The sequence below is a fragment of the Marmota flaviventris genome, chromosome 9 (genome assembly GCF_047511675.1).
Source record: "Marmota flaviventris isolate mMarFla1 chromosome 9, mMarFla1.hap1, whole genome shotgun sequence".
Lineage (NCBI taxonomy): Eukaryota > Metazoa > Chordata > Mammalia > Rodentia > Sciuridae > Marmota > Marmota flaviventris.
This window is the reverse complement of record NC_092506.1, coordinates 13,126,674-13,145,327: the sequence shown is the minus strand read 5'-3', so window position 1 is coordinate 13,145,327 and position 18,654 is coordinate 13,126,674. Positions and strand designations below refer to the sequence as shown.

The window sequence follows — 18,654 nt, the reverse complement described above, 5'->3', positions numbered from 1 at the left end:
TCTTTACTAGTTATTTATAAAATATGTAATAAATGATTATAATCCATAGTCACTACTGTGCTGTAGAACACTGGAGTTTATTCTTCCCATCTATTATCTAACCTTCCTCCACCTTCCCTTTCCCCCTACTCTTCTTGTCCTCTAGTGGGAGGCACTCTACCCTCTACCCCTGAGATCAGCTGTCTTTCCATGCCTGGTTATTTTACTCAACATAATTTCTTCCAGTTCCAACCACATTACTGCTTTCTTATGGCAGAACAATATTCCATTTGTGTATATACCTCACTCTCTGCATCCATTCATCCTTCAGCGGACACCTTGGTTGTTGACTCTATTTCTTGGTATTAGAAATAGTGCTGAAATAGACACGTGAGTGCAGGTCTGTGTCTTCCATATACTGAGTTCATTTCCTTTGTATGCATGCCAAAGCATGTGGGAGAACTAGATCATTTATAGATCTATTTTTAGTTGTTTTTTTTTAAGAACATCCTTACTTTTTTCTTTAGTGACTATAGGGAAAAAAATGGAAATTTACATGCCAACATGTGAGAGTCATTACCTTTTATGCAGTACTGAAAAAGACTGAAATTGGGGGTTATGGTTAGACAAGACTTTATTTTTAACCTACAGTGTTTGAATTTTTATTTTCTTAAATTTTTAAATTTTTTTTTTAAAAAAACAAGGAATCTGTGTATACATTTTATCTTTGAAACTCAACTTTTAAAAATTGCTATGCACAATAACTGGCATGTTATAAGCATCCAGTAAGTGTTAATTCCCTTCCTTTAGCATAACATCTCTAAATCATCTACTAAGTGGACTTGGACTTATTCATTCATTTAGGAAACAATTATTACTGTTTATTATTATTATTATTATTATTATTATTATTATTATTATGTACATAGTTTGCCCCAGCTCTGTACTATGTTTAGGAAGGGAATAAAGAAGAGGTTATTAGCTGGGCCTATAGCTCAGTTGGTAAGTTCTTGTCTCACAAGCACAGGGCCCTGGGTTCAATCCCCAGCATAAATAAATAAATAAAGTTTAAAAAACAAAAAGAAGGGGATATTAACAACTCAGGAAGAAGACAGTTTAAATAAGAAAAAAAAAATCTCTGAGGTGTGCTGGTAGATGAAATAGAGGATCCTCTAAGAATGCACTGCTGGAGCACTTAACCTGTCTGAACAACTCCAGGATGAAGGAAGCTTTACAAAGACGTGTATGTCTAAGCCACAGTCCCCACCCCATCACTGCCAATAGTCCAGGTGGTCACAGTATAAATCAATGATCTATCATTGCAAGTGGATTAAGGCAGAATATGTATAGCCAAAGTAAATATGATTCAGGGTTGCCTGTCATAATTCACCACGGCTGAAACACATAAGAATTAAAGAAACCACACTTGGAAAATGTTCAGTTTTTTGCTCAAGAACTATCTTATAAAGTAGAATCAGAGAGCTGGGCATGGTGGCACATGCCTGTGCCACCACCTACTCAGGAGGCCCAGGCAGGAGAATTGCAAGTTTGAGGCCAGCTGTGACAATGTAGTGAGACCCTGTTTCAAAATAAAAAGAACTGCAGCTGTAGCTCCGTGGTACAGTGCCCTTGGGTTCAGTCCCCAGTACCAACAACAAACAGCAGCAGTTCCAATGCCACCGTCAGTTCCCTGCCCACCCCTGACTTGGCTGTCCTGTCTCCCATCATGTTTGGAGTGGGAACCCTCCTGAGGGGACGCATGGAAATGGAAACAGCGATGTCAGGGTCATAGCAGAGCCTGAGGTCCAGGGGGACATCAGACAGGGTAAAAATGTAGCACGTGAAGTAAGACTCAAGCGAGGTTGCAATGAGAACCGCAGGAGTCAGAGAGCCATGCAAGGCCAAAAACCAAGACTGGTCTAGGGAGCAGGTGTGGAACCAGAGCTTGCCGGGAGGCTTCTCTTCCTGACCAGATGGTAACACCCAGTCACTAGCGGGTTTCAGACATGGAAAGCAGGCTCCTGGTATTCTACTGGCCCTCATCCCTGCTCTTTGTTCACTATGGCTTCCTGGCTTTGGAGCCTCTGGTTTGGGCTCCTAATGTCTGATCCAAGTGGACTGATGGCCCTACAGATGTGACCCGTGGCTGTTCACAAACATAGTTTAGAGCCACCCCATGGCTCTGAGTACCCATTGCTGACCTCATTGCAATCAGGGCTCTTGGGTTTCTAAGCCAGCATTGGCTTTCTAGCAGTCCTTGGGTAGAGTTGGAATCCAAGGCAAGGGAAACAGAAAACTTGACCCAATGGGTTAGTGGACTGGTAGCAGCAATGTTGGATTGTAGAGATCTTTGATGAGTGTGGTGGTTCTGGGACCATGATCCATCTGGCCCCAAGACATTGTGTCCTGAACAGCACCTGATGCTCTACAGCTAAGGACTGTTATAGAGAAGCATATTTATTTCCTATTGCAAATGATCAAAATTTAAGCAGAACTAGTCCACGACAAGAAAGCAAAGCTCTGTTAAGCCTAATTGTCTAGTAGACACGTTAGGTTAGAGATTTTCTTTGAAACAGTTTCTTTAATGTATAATTCAGATTCTCTGAGCCACTTATTTTTATCTCTATTTGGGGAAAAAAACAATGCTTATTTTTAACTCAAGGAACGATGTGCTTTTTCCTCTTTTTGAGTTTTTTCAATGAATCTTTGATCTCCTTGTTTCACAGACTATAGATGCTGGGGTTCAGCATGGGGATCATTGCTCCGTAGAACACAGATGCCACCTTACCTTTGTCCTGTGAGTAGCCAGCACTAGAGTGGAGGTACGAGAAGAGGCCAGAGCCATAGAAAAGGATCACTGTGGTCAGATGGGAGGCACAGGTGTTGAAAGCCTTTATCCACCCCTGGGTCGAACGGATCTTCATGACTGCAGCAATGATGTGGCCATAGGACACCAACACGAGAGGAGCTGAGGTCCCACCAACTGCGCACACCATGAGAACATTCAACACCTGGCTGAGGAAGGTAGGGGAGCAAGACAAGGCCATCAGGGGTGGCAGGTCACAGAAAAAGTGGTTAATGACTCGCAGACCACAGAAATGGAGCTGGAATATGGAGCTGGTTTGGACCAGTCCCGTGAGGAATCCTCCCGCATATGCTGTAAGGGCCATCGTCACACAGATGGCAGGTGACATGAGGGCTGGGTAGAGCAGAGGCCTGGTCATATGCCATGGCCGACAGGAGACAGCACTCAGTGCCTCCCATCCCAATGAAGCAGAAAAACTGAGCAGCGCAGCCCACAAAGGAGATGGTCTTCTGCTCCCAGAAGAAGTCCCAGAGCATCTTAGGGGCTACAGAGGAGGTGTATGAGATGTCCACAAAGGACAAGTTACCCAGGAAGAAATACATGGGCGACTGGAGGTGTGGATCCATCCTGATCAGGACCATGAGACCCAGGTTTCCAGCCAGAGTCACGAGGTAGATCCCCAGAAACAACAAAAAGAGGACAACTTGCAGTTGTGGATGCTCAGAAAATCCCCAAAGGATGAAATTGGTCATGGTGCTGACGTTCTCTCCCACAGCCATGGAGCTGCTGCCTTCAGAGCCCCAGAGGAGATTCCTGCGGCAAGGAAAACCCGGGGGAAGAAACCATTTTGCTCATGGAATCATAGATTCCCAGAATCAGAGGACACACTGTGAGGCAAATGTCCTGTCTGTGCTGCAGAATTACCCTCTAGAGCAAGAGAATGTATTGGGTCTCTCATGGAGACAATTGTCACTCTGTCAACATTGTATTTGTTTATATAAAAGTGGCATGTCCCTGAATAGACCCTCTGCCATTTTTACATTCTCTGCATCGTCACCTTCTTTGTCAATAGCACCAGCTTCCTGAAGGGATTTGTTAATGCTACTTGGGCCAAATACTCCTGTTTTCAGTTGCCCCAAACATTGCAAGTCGATTATTTAATCAGTCAGATTTAGACTATCTGATCTTCTGTTCTCATGAAAAGAAATATCTCAAAACTCAAAACGCTTAGAAAGACGATTTGGTGTTTCTTATCAGGGTAGTTTGTTCTGACCAGCTTTCATGGGGTCATGGTGTCCCCTCCACGCTCTTTTGAGCAGTGGAGCAAAGTACACAGATCTGGGGAAACCTGGCATCCCCACTAGACACTGAAAAGGGGTAGGGGAAAAACAGGTTCAACACTGAGAAACCCTAATGCTCGTCCTGCCCAATCGGTACCCACCCATCAAACCTCTTGCGTTAGTATTTGGCAGAGCTAGATATTGATGATGTAGAAATTAACACATCATTATTATTAAGTTCAGACTGCTCAACACAATACATGGGACAGGCAGAAAAACAGGTCAGTATCAGCAGAGCATGACCAGTATGCTAAGAGAAGTATGTACACAGTGTCCCTGAGCCGAGACACAGCAGGTGGCGTTTTCAGAGAGGATTCCAAAGAGTAAGGAGATACCAGGATTAGAATTCAGGGTGTGGAAGGGTTGAGAAGTGGTTCAGAGATCTTTATATTAAACGAGGGAGAGGAGAGGGAAGCATTTGCAAGAGTCCAGGAAAGTGTTCGAGGAGCATCAGAAATACCAACAGGACAGGAGCACAGTGTAAATGGGATTAAGAGAAGACAAAAGAGGTGAGTGCGATGGTAATCCCAGCAGCTCAGGAGGCTGAGGCAGGAGGATCACGAGTTCGAAGCTAGCCTCAGCAACTTAGTGAGGCTCTAAGCAATTTCGTGAGAACCTGCCTCAAAATAAAATATGAAAAAGGGCTGGGGATGTGGCTTAGTGGTAAAGTACCACTAGGTTCAATCCCTGGAATCAAAGGAAAAAAAAAAAAGAGAGAGAGGGATGAAGCAAGCAAATAAAACTAAATGTGAAGTGTGTTGAGTATTACGAAATAAGCCAGCACATACTACAAAGATAGGCAGTAATGTAAGTACAGGGCACGCAGTGATGGGGGCGTAGCCATTGTTTTCATGCTCCTGCCTCATCAGCAGGTGCAGTGGAGAGTAGAGCCTGGGTCAGGAATGAAAAGACCTACGTTCAGTGCTATCATTGGCTAAGTCATAAAATTAGTTCTTTTTCTCCCCCAAAGTTTGCATTTGTTATTTTCAACAGTTAATCCTCACAGTCAGTGGAAGGGTCCTATTATTGTCTCATTTTATGGTGGAGGAGAATCCTAAGAAGAGATGTAAGAGTGATGTGTCAGCTTGTGCAAGGGCCCAGAGCTGGTGAGTCATGATGCAAGGACCAGAGACCAGCTCTATGTGATGTTCAAACCTTGCTTTGGAGGACACGTAGGAGGATCATGTGAAGATGTTGCATCAATGGAAAATAAGTGGTGGAGGTTCTGAGGCCATGGAACTATAAACAAATCAGTATTAAAAGGAAATGTCTATGGGACATAATCCATTTCTATGTACTTACCTTCAGATGATTCTGGTAAAAATAACCAGGCTATTTATGTAGCAATCATGCACAATAATTGGCAACTAGCTTTTATCATACTCTAAAATGTAATAGAGTAGAAATCATAGATTCTTGGAGATAAGATAGAAAAGAATCATAATGAATCTTGCTAGAAAATGTGTAGAAATGTTGGGGGTGGGGTGTCACCAATTGCTCTGCTCTGATTGCTTTGAACTTGCAATCCTCCTATCTCAGCCTCACCACCTGCTAGGATTATAGGCATGCATCACCACACCCAGATCTTCTATGTTTTCTTAGCATAAGCTCTGGAAGGGCATTATAACCTCAGTGCTTTTTATAGGGAATGGTACATGGTAGACCTGAAACAATATTCTGAATGATTTCAATTTGAAATTCCAAAAAATCTCATATTACAGACAAAAAAACTATTGAAGTTATGAAAGATCAGCAAGTTATTAAGTGTTTAGGCTAAGATTTTAAACTTTCAGTTCCTTGACTTTAGAGACTGTTCTCTTTCCTAAATGCTAGGAAATCACCTGGCCATGGGTCTGAGCAATTGGTAGGACTATATTACAGATACGACTGCAATAGATATGATCCTTCTCCCATTCCAACTGACTGGTTAGGACAGATGCTACAGGACCTGAGTTCTGAACATGAAAATGGAAAGTTTTCTTACCTCAATCTTGCCAAGGCTGTTTACATTGCAACAGGTTCAAGTATATATCACGATAAAGAGGAATGTGATAATTCCCAAACAAATAACGTAGTTGAAGTACAGTGTTTATTGTAATTCAGATGATTTTGTAGGTCTGTTGAAGGAAACCTGGAAATACTGAAGTGAGAGAGGGAGATGCTGTCTACACTGATCATTAGCCCACCACCATCTGTCTGGGTGCCCTGCACATGACAGATGTCCAATGAGTATTATGTTCACTGGCTAAATAGTTATTACAGAGACACTGTAAACTTGCCGTATTCCAAGACCACTGGACTTGGCTGGTTTTAAGTGATGTCCTGATGTCTGAAAAATTCAGAGAATATATCTCTAATATTGAAATAATAAAATATCAGAGCTAGAAGCCAGGTAGGCTCAATTTTCCATTATAGATAATAAAACTAATGCCAAAAGAGACAGAGTGAACATCTGTACAGTGGATTGGTACCAAAGGTGATGACAGAATCAATATCTCATTCTGTAGTAGTTCTTTCTGCTCTTCCTCATTCTAAAACACGAAGTCTCAAAGGTAACTAAAGAGGACTCAAAGAAATGCAATCTTTTTTTGAAATTTCAGACACACTCATGCTCACACCCATGAGTCTACAATAGCAAAGAAAACACTAGGTGGAATGTTAAACAATGTTGATTCAAGGTCTCATTTCTCCTACTTTTTTTTTTTTTTAACTATGTGACCTTTGGAAAAATAATTTGGCTTTCTGAATCTTAATCTTCCTAACCTCTGTATATGCAACAAGGGGATTACTTACACCAGTGTTCTCTAACTCACATATTCTGTCCAATTTCTATTTGTAAACAATAGAAAACTTTTCAAGAAACAAAAATCTCAGAATTCTAGAATGCAAAATAGGTGAAGCCCAGCTCCTTTCAATAAGGTCAGAGCAGTACTGTAGAGGGTCTCAGCATCTTTCCTGCTTCACCTTCGCCACCTTCAGAGGCCTCTCTACTCTGCCATTCTGTGATTTTAGGATTCACTAGTAACCAGTGTGAGAAAGAGAGAAGGGCAGACTCACTTACAACACCTAATATTCTGAGCTTCAGGTAGATGACTAAGAACAGACTCTTGGAGCAAGAACAAAACCCATCTCTGCGAACACCTGGAGCCCTGGTCTTGACCAAAGGGGTAAATAAGGTTTGGATGTAGCCACCAAGAGAAGGACTCACTGGGGCTTTAAAAGAAAGCCAGTTCTCTCCCAGGTTCCACTCAGTCTCTGTGGATAGTTGGGTATGGTGTGTCCCAGAGAGCACCAGCGGACAGCTTGGCTGGCTGCCTGGGCTCAGGAGTAAAGAGACCGGCTTTGGACAAAATTGATTTCCATTGGCCCTGCTTCCATTATATTCCTGGCCCCTGATCTGGTTCCAAAAAGATCTCCCTGGAGTCAATGAAATCCAACACTTGTTTCTAAGATAAGTAGCAATTTCAGACAATCGTTTTGCCCTTGTAAAGCCATGGATATTTTAAAGAACCTCTCTGAGTGACTCCAAGGGTAGAAACTAGAACTAGGTGAGAAAAAACTTGGGTGGGAGGGGGGCAGCAGTTAGGGAAACAATAGCACAGCCTAAAAGGTGAATGTATGTCCCAGAAAGAAGTAGGTTCCCCATCATTGGAAGTGTGCAAACAGAGATAGTTCACTTGACTGTGAAGGAGTTTAAGATTTAAAAGAGAATCTGAATTAGGTGACCTTATATGCTCCTCAAAATCCTGGGATTCGGCAGAGCGCAGTGGCACATGACTTAAATCTCAGCGATTTGGGAGGCTCAGACAGGAGGATCACAAGCTCAAGGCCAGTCTCAGCAATTTAGTAGGGGCCAAAGCAACTTAGTGAGACCCTGTCTTAAAACAAAACATAAAAAGGGCTAGGGATATGGCTTGGTGGTTAAGCACCCAATTGCCTGTACTGTTCTTGGGGGGAGGGGGGCGGAGAAGATTCTAATTTGGTGAAATCAAGAGAAAGAGGAAAGGGCATAGAGAGGTGCTAACATTTTTTAATTCTGGGGATTGGGCCTCTTGTACATTTTATTTCATAATGTCCTCAAAGGAAAACATTCTTAAAGCCACTTTTAGATAAGAAGGAATGTTGGAGAAGCTGATTGCCACAGGTCCCAGAGATCTCCTGGTAAAGCTGGAATCTGAACTAAGTTCGTCCAGCATCAAAAGCCCATGCTCAGTCCTGCACATGCCACAACAGCCTGAAAAATGATGGCAACAGGGGAAAACAACAATCACACGACAGCCCTTGTCTTTCAAAAGATCTGTGTGTTGGGGGGGGTGGTGTTTAAAAGAAAAATAGCCCCTTGTTGTTTGACTAGGGTCAGATTTCCCCCATATACATGCATTGTTTTTGACCTATCAAGTATTCAACTGGAAAAGAGCTAAAATGTACTTGTGTGTCTTGGGGAGGGACACAGAAGGAAGTGGGCATTGTGTAAACCAAGGGGACACTGGGGCTTCTTTCAAGGATCTGTGAAAGGCGGCAGCCACACCCTGTTTGTGTTGGCAGCAGTTCAAATTGCATCCAGATGAGAAAAATCGAATGCAGCTTCCTTCTCCACCCACAACCCCACCAGCCTCTCCTCTGCCAGGCCAGAGTCGCCGACTGTGGAGCCCAACAATCACACCCCTCCTCCAACCCCAGATCTTGGTGCTACGCCTACATTCTTGGGGTCTCCTAAGGCTTGATGCTGGGGGAAGGATCGCCATGGTCAACCCAGTAGTTTGTATGTAATTAATTCTTTTCTAGGAAAAGAATAATTAAACCCAAACCCCATACCCAAACAAGCCTCATGTTTTCCTCTTCTCATTGAATGACAGGTACAAGGATGGGGTACCAGAAGACGGTGGTGCTTTATAATCCCTGCCTCCCATCTTCCCTCCTTCAGAAAAGATTCTCTGGTGTTTCTTGGAGATTTAAAACCTTGTCAGTAGAATCAAGGAGGCCTTTTCTTGTGCTATCTCCACAATTTGTGCAGAGGGTTGGTCAGGCAATTTTAGCCTGCTTTTTTTACAGTTAACCACAGTTTTCTAACTGGTCTTTTGTTGGTGGTGGTGTTGTGAGTGCATTTTAATTACACCCGATAATGGGTTTCATGGTGGCCTATTTGTACATGCAAATAACCCTTGCTGATCTTTTTTCTTTTCTTTTCTTTTTTTTTTTTTTTGCCTTCAGACTCCCTCCCATCCAGTCCCTCCTCCTTAAGCTGCAGACAGCCTTCCCTAGTTGTGTCATTTCTTGCTAAAAAATGTTCATTAGTTTGTTGTTGTCCTGATTCTCAAAGACTCAACATCCAGTGATGACTGAGGATATCAAAGAGGAAAAATGACAAGATCCTTGGACGTGGCAAGAAAGATGGCAGATCTGGTCTTCCCAGCGCAGTTTCAATAGAATGGTGAGAGTGGATGGAGCCCATCAGTCTCAAAGAACATCTGAAATCAGGCCTTGGAGGGAATTCAAGTAAAGCCAGGTACTAAAGAAAGCCATAGGCCCATTTACCAGTGAAAGAAAAGAGGAAAATGAATCACAGGTACAGTCGTTGGCCATGTCAAGTGAAGACGTTCTTGAGGTTGGGGAAACTGGAACTGAGGCAAAGCTCATAGAGACAGAAACTCAGGTTCTCAGCGTTGGTTATTCACCAGACTGATAGACATCAGATAGGCATGAGTGATAGGAACGTGAAGGTGAGGGAATAATTCTATAGACTGGGCCTACGTGCTGGCCTTCCACATATTTTCGTTTAAAAAGCAATTACCCCAAGGCCATTTTGGCCCTGCTCTGCCTTAAGTCAATAGATATTACATTCCTTAACACACAGCCTGAAAGGACACCTTGGTGATCTTTACACAGACTAGACTCCAAGATTCAGGAAGACAGGATAACAGAAAGCAAACCCTAACAATCATGAAATCTGTAAGAAGGAATTTCTAGTAAGGAACCAATCAGCATGGGCCAAAGTGACCAAGGGTTGCCTTTAGATCTTCAGCGTGCCATTTTAATCTCATTTTAATAATAAAATTCCCACCCTATGGGTTTCACTTGAGTACCTGTGGGTAAAATCATGCTCAGTAGGGACTGAAAAATCTGATACAATCCTACTGTCAATCAAAAGTTGAGAGGGGGTACCTGGGCAGGACTCTCTAGAGACTTCCTAAGACCCTGATACAGAGGCAGGTGCAGTGGCACACACCTGTAATTCAGCAGCTCAGGAGGTTTAGGAAGGAGGGTCATGAGTTCAAAGCCAGCTTCAGCAACTTAGTGAGACTTTGTCTCTTAAAAAAAAAAAAAAAAAAGGCTAGGGATGTGGCTCAGTGGTTAAGCACCACTGAGTTTGGCCAGTTAAAAAAAACTAAGGCTGCCTAAGAACAGAGGCCAGTGATCATGAGAAGAGCAGGACCCCGGGATCAGAATGAGGTAGGTTTAGAGTAGGAGGAAGTGACATGGAGGATAAAATCACAGGCCATTACACTTCTGCTTAAAAATGGTCTTGTCTGTCTTTGTAAATTGCTGTTTTAATTCACTGAAAATAGTATGAGGCCAGGTGTAATCCCACCTGTAATCCCCGCAACTCAGCGGTCTGAGGCAGGAGGTTAGCAAGTTTGAGGTCAGCCTAGGTAACTTAGTGAGACCCTGTCTCAAAATAAAAAATAAAAAGGGCTGGGGATGTATGTAGCTCAGGGGTATAGTGCTCCTGGGCTCAATCCCCAGTACAAAAAGAAAAAGAAAAAAAAAAAAAAAAAAAGAAAGCTTGTTTATTTATTTTTGTGGTACTGGGAATTGACCCCAAGGGCACCCTATCTTTTTGTTTTGAGACAGGGATTTGGGCTTGCAGTCCTCTTGTCTCAGCCTCCCACGTTGCTGGGATCACAGGCATACACAACCATCCTGGATCATTTATTTATTTTGCTGGATCCAGGGAAATTGGGAGAAAGTGTTCTCCGAAATTTTTTTCTGAGTCTTAGAATAGATCTATAAACCAGCGTGGTGAAACCCACAAAATAGTTGCCCAACCACATCTGTGGGGCATCTGTGACACTGTGCAGACTGTGCCCATTGTCGATTCTTTGAAGAGACTCTTGATTTTCTGATCCCCTTCTGGGAAGCCACCATGCCACAATGCCCCCCCCTGCTGAGGGAGCCCACCCCAAGCTTTTCTTTTTAAAGCATTTCTTTAAAAAGCCTTTTTTTGGGGACCAGGAACACCACCGGCAAATGTGAAGCTATTGGGAATCCTGCATTCAGTGGGCTCTCAGACATGGCAACACGGAGCTGTCCCCTAAAACTCTGTCGCAACTTGGGGAAAACACAACCACTTTAAACTCGTTTCATCTTAAAAGCAGCATTTTGTTGGCAGGACTCAATTTTAAAGACAAGAGGCAGCTGTTACTGGAGGCAGGCAGTGGGTTGAGTGTTTACTCGAGAGGATGCCCAGCTGAGCCCAGATGGTAGGAAAGGCCTTGTCTATGGGAGGTCATAAAAATCCAGTCAAACAGAAGATACTTTGTTGTATGTGAATGTTGATGGTTGGGGAGGTGGGAGGGGAAGAGAGGAGGGACTACAGGGTATCAAGCATTTGGTTGTTCGGTTGACTTTTAGTACTTAAGTACTTAGTACTGAAAATATAAAATTCATCTTGAAATTCTCTCAGCCAGGAAGGGCAGAGAGAAATGTATATATTTATTTTGTTTATATATTCTTTCCGTGCCCTGCCTATGTTATATCTTTGATTGAGGTCTTAAGATATTAGTCTTCCAAGTTGATCACCAATGTTTGGGGATCAGCTTCGAAGCAACCACACCCAGCAAGGCATGGCCAGAAACGACTTCTGGCTCATTCATTTAAGGCTTCTCTTCAATACCAATGTTCAAGCTCAGTAATGCAGGAAACATATCAAGATTGACTTCACCTCCCTGTGATGATGTCATTTTGCCCTGAGTTTTTCAAGTAATACTTATTTAGTCCCCTATGTTTAAGGGCTCTCTGACAGGCCTGGGGACATCCAGAAAGATAACTCAGATGGTAAATCAGATTCCCTGACTTTATACTGTCTTGACCTCTCCTCCACCAACTCAAAATTGCACTGCCCCAAGCCACATGGTTTGGTGGCCCCATTGTTAGAGCTCACCAAACTGGGAAAACCGCGTAAATTTCAAACTCTTGACTTTGCTCTTCACCAAAACGTCCCATTTTTCTATTTTGCCATTGTCAATGAATCTACTTCTGATTTTCATGACTTCTTGTTCTTTTAGACCTTCCCAAATTTCTGGACTCATCATCATCGCAGCCCTAACTGATGCCTATCACCATCTCTCACATTTTCTTCTCCTTTTCCCGGTGATGTCCACAAGCTTGGTCAGGTTGCCATGGGCTGACTGTTTAAATGTGGCCCCTCATCTCACCCAGGCATCCACTGCCTGGTGACAGTCCTCGGAGCCTCTTGGGGATTCCACTATCATATTTTCCAAAGCCACCCCAGGATCCCCTTTCCTGACACCCTCAACCAGACATGATTTCTCTCTTCTAAGCTGTCATAACTTATGCTAATCTCATGGCTCTCATCTCTCTGCCTCAGAAGAGCTGGGTCTACTTGAGCCATTTCACTTTCACATCTCTTCGGATTGAATTCATTCATCATTTTATTTTGGTGCCCAGTACACAGGGCCTGGGGTACCTGACATCAAATAGATGTCCAGTGACTAGTTCTTGAATTAAATGGGACAACTTTTCAACAAAGAAACTCTTTTTTTTTCCTTTTTTCTCTTTGGTGTTGCTGGTGATTGAATCCAGAACCCCACACATGCTAGGCAAGCACCCTAGCCCTGAACTACACACCTGACCAAAGGAAAAACAAAAATTTTTTTTGAACCAACAGTTTCATCAGGTGCAAATTTGGAGGGAGTGGTTTTACAGAAAAAGCATAATAAAATGTGCAATGAGTGTTATTAGTTTTCTATTGCCGAAAAAATTGCATTGACATACATTTAGCGGCTTAAAACAATAGACATGTATTTTCTCATAGAACTGTAAGTCATAAGCTCAGCACAGCTTAGATGGGTTCTTTGCTGATGACATTCCTCCTGAACAGAGTCAGAAAGGATATAGGGGTTGTTCGAGGGCCAACCTTAAGCAGCGTGCCATCCTGTGAAGTAGGGAGGAAGGTAATTTTACTGTCATCTTTGCAATGGGAAGTCATAGCTTGAAGTTACTTGGGAAGTTTGTCACTTACTTCCTAGAGATATTTTCTTTATTAGTCAGAATTTTTAGTATTTTTTGAAAATGTATGTATGCTATATCTTACATATTTTTATATTTATCCAAAGGTAAAAGGGATGAAGAAGTTGTGGGCCATCAGGATGAAGAGAACTTCTAGGGCAGAGCACAGAGAGATTTATCCAACCTCTATCAGAAATGCATGTTAAAATATTTGTAGAGATAATCCCATCGGAAGTGGAAACTATTTAGGAATATGCAGATACTATTTGGGTCATTGTGGAAGCAGTGCTAACATTCTGTCCCTTTGGATGACACCTATGCACATCTGTGTCTGTCCCTCATCTGTGCCTCATTTGCTAGGTTAAGTTGAGCTTCTGCTTCCTCACCCATAAGGTGAGGGGCAGACGGGTATAATCTTTAAAACATTACACACGTGAAAGTCTGTACAGCACTGTCACGACTCAGACCCTGGCCCTGTCTATGAACAGTTATGTTAATGCAGAATCTTGGGATGGGCCTCCCTCTACTGGTTAATGAGGGCCTAACATTTTGATGTCTCCTAGTGACAGTGTCAGATAAAAGAGACATAGAAGACTTACTTCCATTTTACATGCCATTCCATATTCGTTGGCTTATTTAGGCTTCTTCATAGCTATATGATGTAATCTTGACAGTCAATAGGAAACCTGAGTTGGTATAAGTCAGGCTACTTGTTTGTTTTTTTTTTTTTCTTGAGACAGGGTCTAAGTTGCTTAGCACCTGGCTAAATTGCTGAGGCTGATCTTGAATATGTAATCCTCCTGCCTCAGCCTCCAGAGCCACTGGGATTACAGGGCATATACACCACGCCCAGCTTCAAGACATGTTTTAAATTTCAAGGGGATCTATATTCAATCTCTTCATTCCTACTTCTAACCAAAGGGGCTGCTCCTCTCTTCTTCCTTCCTTCCTCATTTGGCTCTATGCCAAGATAGTTCCTCTTGGTGACATCTAGTCCACGTCATAGCACAACAGAAGGGGGGATTGCTGAAGCCCCAGCTGCATTGGTCAGTTATGGCTCTACCAAAGCTTGAGGTCTGAGACGGTGCAGGGTTAGCAGGGATCTGACAAAGGTGTTGGGCTTGAACATTTTACCAGTCTCTTAGTTTAAGTGTGTCCTCTTCTGTTGGTAAAGGAAAGAGCAATTTCATTTGTATGTGATTCACTCCGAAACAGAGAAGTGCTGTTATTTTGTTTGATTTAAATTTTTTTCTTAGGACCTTGAATTTCCACGGCTTACATCTTTTTTTTTTTTTTTCTTTTTTTCCCTTTTATAACCAGATCTCTAAGGCATATCCAGCTCAGAAACGTGCCTGCACCATTTCTGAATGTCATCTGTGGTCCCATGTATGCTTAAGTACCTTCCTTTCTCTCTCCCACCCTTCCTTTTTACTGCATTGAGGTCCACTTTGCACAATATAAAATCCATCGGCTTAAAGTGTGTGGTTCAGTGGCTTCTAGTTTATTCACACTTTTGCAACCATTGCCATTCTCCAGTTTCACAGATTTCCATCAAGAGAAGCCCCACACCTATTAATACTTTGTCCCCATTCCTCTCCACTCCCTCAGCCCAAGGCAACCACCAATCTCCCTTCTGTCTCTGCAGGTCTGCCTGTCTTGAGCACTTCATGAAAATGGAGTAACACAGTAGGTGGTCCTTTGGGACTGGCTCTTTCATTTAGCGTGGTGCTTTCAGCTCATCAATGCAGAGGGCGTCAGTACTTCACCGCTTTTTATGGCCAAATCATGTCCTGTTGTACAGGATGGTACAGATGGACCAAGTCTCTCCATTTTGCTTTATCAGTTTTCAGTGCTCCAAGTCACCAGACCTCTGACTTATTCTTGGTATTATCCCCTCAGGAGAGAACATATTTCCCTCTGGGAAAGATTTTATCTGTGTTTCACCACAGCTGGTCCCAACTTATTCTTTTTAATGATAATTCTGATATCTGAAGACTTTGGACATTTGTTTTTCTTCCTTGCTAGTTTTCAGTTATGGCAGCTTGATTCTGCATATTGTAAAAAAATTTTTTTTTTACTATGAACCATTTTTCATTTGTTTTCTTAAACATGATCTGGGAGAAATCTTACTTCTTTACACTGAGAGTATAGCCTTGTTGGTTTTCTGTACAATCACCTTTGAGACCCCAGGACATAACCTCACCCTGGCCCATCACCACCCAGGGTGGTCTCCATAGCAGAAGCTCAGGGCCTGCTACTTCAGCTGGACTGTCCTCAAGGAAGACATGAGGGCACTTGTTCACTTCTCTAGTGTCCTGGTTTCACTTCACTCCGGGATTACTTATTGCTCATTTCCATAAAGTAAATGGAAATACATATAAAAATGATTTCTATTTTAAAGCCAGCATTTCAATTATTTCAGACATGTTTTATTACCCTAGTGCCACATGCAGAAACCCTTGGAAAACTTCATTTTATTGTTCTCTTAACTGTATTTTCAATCCCCCCTTCTTTTAAAATATCATTACCATTTATTGCATATTTCAAGTGAGATAATCGTTGTCCTCGAGGTCTTTTAGGACCTAACATTGCCATTCTTCTTGTGTTTTTCTAATCCCCATTTCCTGGTGTATTTTGAGGTTTGTGTAAATCAATTTTCATTGAAAGTTTATTTGGAAGACTTGTTTAGAGTCTGGGTTTACACTATCTCTTAAAATCCTTAAAAGAGAACTTGTAATTGGTTCTGGCTAGTTTGGACTTGAGGACACTTCCTACCTGGCACTGCTTTAAATTGTCACTGAAAGATTCCGTGACCTCTATAGATAGTGTGAATTCAGACCATCAGCTTCCATTAGGGTGCATGGTCACATATTCTCAGTTTACTGAGATAGTCAATATTTTCTTTCTTGTGAAATTGAACTTTTCCTTTTAATTTCCTCTTGCACTGAGGAGTAGTCCCCTGGACTCTCAGATGCATGTCTAGGTCTCCTGTCAGACTTCAGGAAGTCCCTGGGTTTGTCTCCCTGTTGCAAAGTTTCATGGGTCTGTCAGAAAATAGGCCAATATTTCCAATGTGAAAGACATCTTCAGGGCTGCCGTTGCTTTCAAGATTCCTGATTTTACTTAATACATATTTGCATACTAAACAGTTTCTTTCTTTTCTGACCTGCTTAGAAAAGTATTTTAAGATATTTCCTAAAAATATATTTCATCAGCCAGGCACAGGGGCACATGCCTGTAATCCCAGCTACTGGGGAGGCTCAGATAGGAGGATTGCAAGTTTAAGGCAACTTAACAAGACCCTTTCTCAAAACGATATATGTAAATATTTTCAATATATATCATTGTTTGTAGCATTGGGTACATTTATACTATCCAGTCTGCCATAATAACAGAAATGTAATTTTTCAATATACGGTCTGAGGGATTCCTTCTTTTCTTTTTATTTTAACTTTCCAAGGACTGGAGAGTACCATAAAAATTCCTTTGTTTATTCACTTACAAACAATCCCTATTTTAGTTCTAAAAATAAAATACAAAATAAATAAATAAATAAATAAATTCTAGACCAAACTCCTTATGACATATTTCCTTGGCAAAGATGTTAGGTCAAAATCTAAAATTACACTTCTCTCCACATTCCTGCCTCAACTGATTGGAATTTGCCTAGGCACCCTGCGCGTTTGAAGTCTGGAACAAAGTAGTCATTATACTGCTTGTGATGTAGTGCATGAGAAAGACCAACGACCTCGTGTTCAGTCCCATTTCCTTTGGCCTGAAATCTGAAGTTCCAAAAGAATGTGCGAGGGTCAAAAACCAAAGAACTGAAGGTTGCCGCTTTATACAAATTGATATACTAACTGCCTTGTAGAGTTCTTGCTGGTGTAGGAGAGGAGAGTCAACTGTCAAGACGGAAAGCAGCCATGGGATTTACATGGCTCTGAGCCAGTACCAGAGTTAGATGGGTTGACTTGGAATTCTGCCATAGCATCAGTGAGAGGGCATCACATTAAATGCATTTCCCTTGCATAGTCTAGAATCTTCCAGTCAGCAGGGTCATTAGTCTACCAGACTTTGAATTAACAGTGGCCATGGAAAAACACTTTCTTCTTCTTACACCTCTTAATAGCATCTTTAATTTCCTTGTTCCTCAGACTGTAAATCAAAGGATTCAACATGGGAATCACCACTGTATAGAAGACTGATGCCATCTTGTCATAGCCCAGAGAATCATCAGAGCTGGGATGCATATAGACAAAGAGACCTGATCCAAAAAAGAGAGTAACTGCTGTCAAGTGAGAAGCACAGGTATTGAAGGCCTTGGATCTGCCTTCCACTGAGCTGATCTTCAAGATGGTGGCAATGATATAACCGTAGGAGACCATGATGACTAAGACAGATGTCACACCAAAAATCACTGCTATCACAAACTTCATGATATGCAAAGAAAAGGTTTCAGAGCAGGATAGGACCAATAACTGAGGCAGGTCACAAAAAAAATGGTTGATGACATTCGGTCCACAGAAATTGAGCTGAAGTAAAGCACACAGTTGGATCAATGAACCAAAGCTGCCAGTTACATAGGCTCCCACCACCATCTGCACACAGAGAGTGGGGGACATGACGGCTGTGTACAGCAGGGGATTGCAGATGGCGGCGTATCGATCATAAGCCATGGCTGCCAGAAGACAGCACTCAGTCAGACCCAGGCTGGAGAAGAAGAAGTACTGCATGGTGCACCCCAGAAAGGAGATGGATCTGTGCTTCTGGAAGAAGCCTGAGAGCATTTTGGGAGTCGTGGAGGTAACGTAGAAGAAATCTAAGAAGGATAAGTTGCTGAGGAAGAAATACATGGGTGTATGAAGGTAGGGGTCCAACCTAATTAGGACGATGAGGCCCAGGTTCCAGACCACTGTTGAGAGGTAAGTTCCCAAGAAGACTATAAAGAGAACAGTCTTGAGCTTGGGAAAATCTGAGAATCCCAAAAGAATGAAGTTGATTGTTGTATTATTCCTTCCTCCAGCCATTATCTTGGAACTTCTTAAATCTGCAGAAAGGTTCTTGGGTTAAAAATGCACTATTTTAATATTATGGAACATCCTTATTTTAACATAGTTTCATAGATTTAGACAAACATTTATCAACATTCAAGCTAACCTTGATAATATAGAACTTATTTTTAAAACTATTGGAAATTCCATTTTTTACCTACTCTTGATAATTTGGGTTGTAGTCTTGCAATTTTTTTTCTATACACACAAACATAGAGATGTTGCCAAA

The 18,654-nt window shown here is 42.2% G+C and overlaps 1 protein-coding gene and 1 pseudogene across 1 annotated transcript; both read right to left on the bottom strand.

The window, feature by feature from the left end:
- Positions 1-2,582: 2,582 nt before the first annotated feature.
- On the bottom strand, positions 2,583-3,564 carry LOC114099790 (olfactory receptor 5A1-like; annotated as a pseudogene).
- Positions 3,565-17,453: 13,889 nt separating this feature from the next.
- LOC114099827 (olfactory receptor 5AN6-like) lies at positions 17,454-18,401 on the bottom strand. The gene has a single exon (XM_027944340.1). It carries the CDS (start codon positions 18,399-18,401, stop codon positions 17,454-17,456), a length of 948 nt encoding a protein of 315 aa, XP_027800141.1.
- Positions 18,402-18,654: the final 253 nt, after the last annotated feature.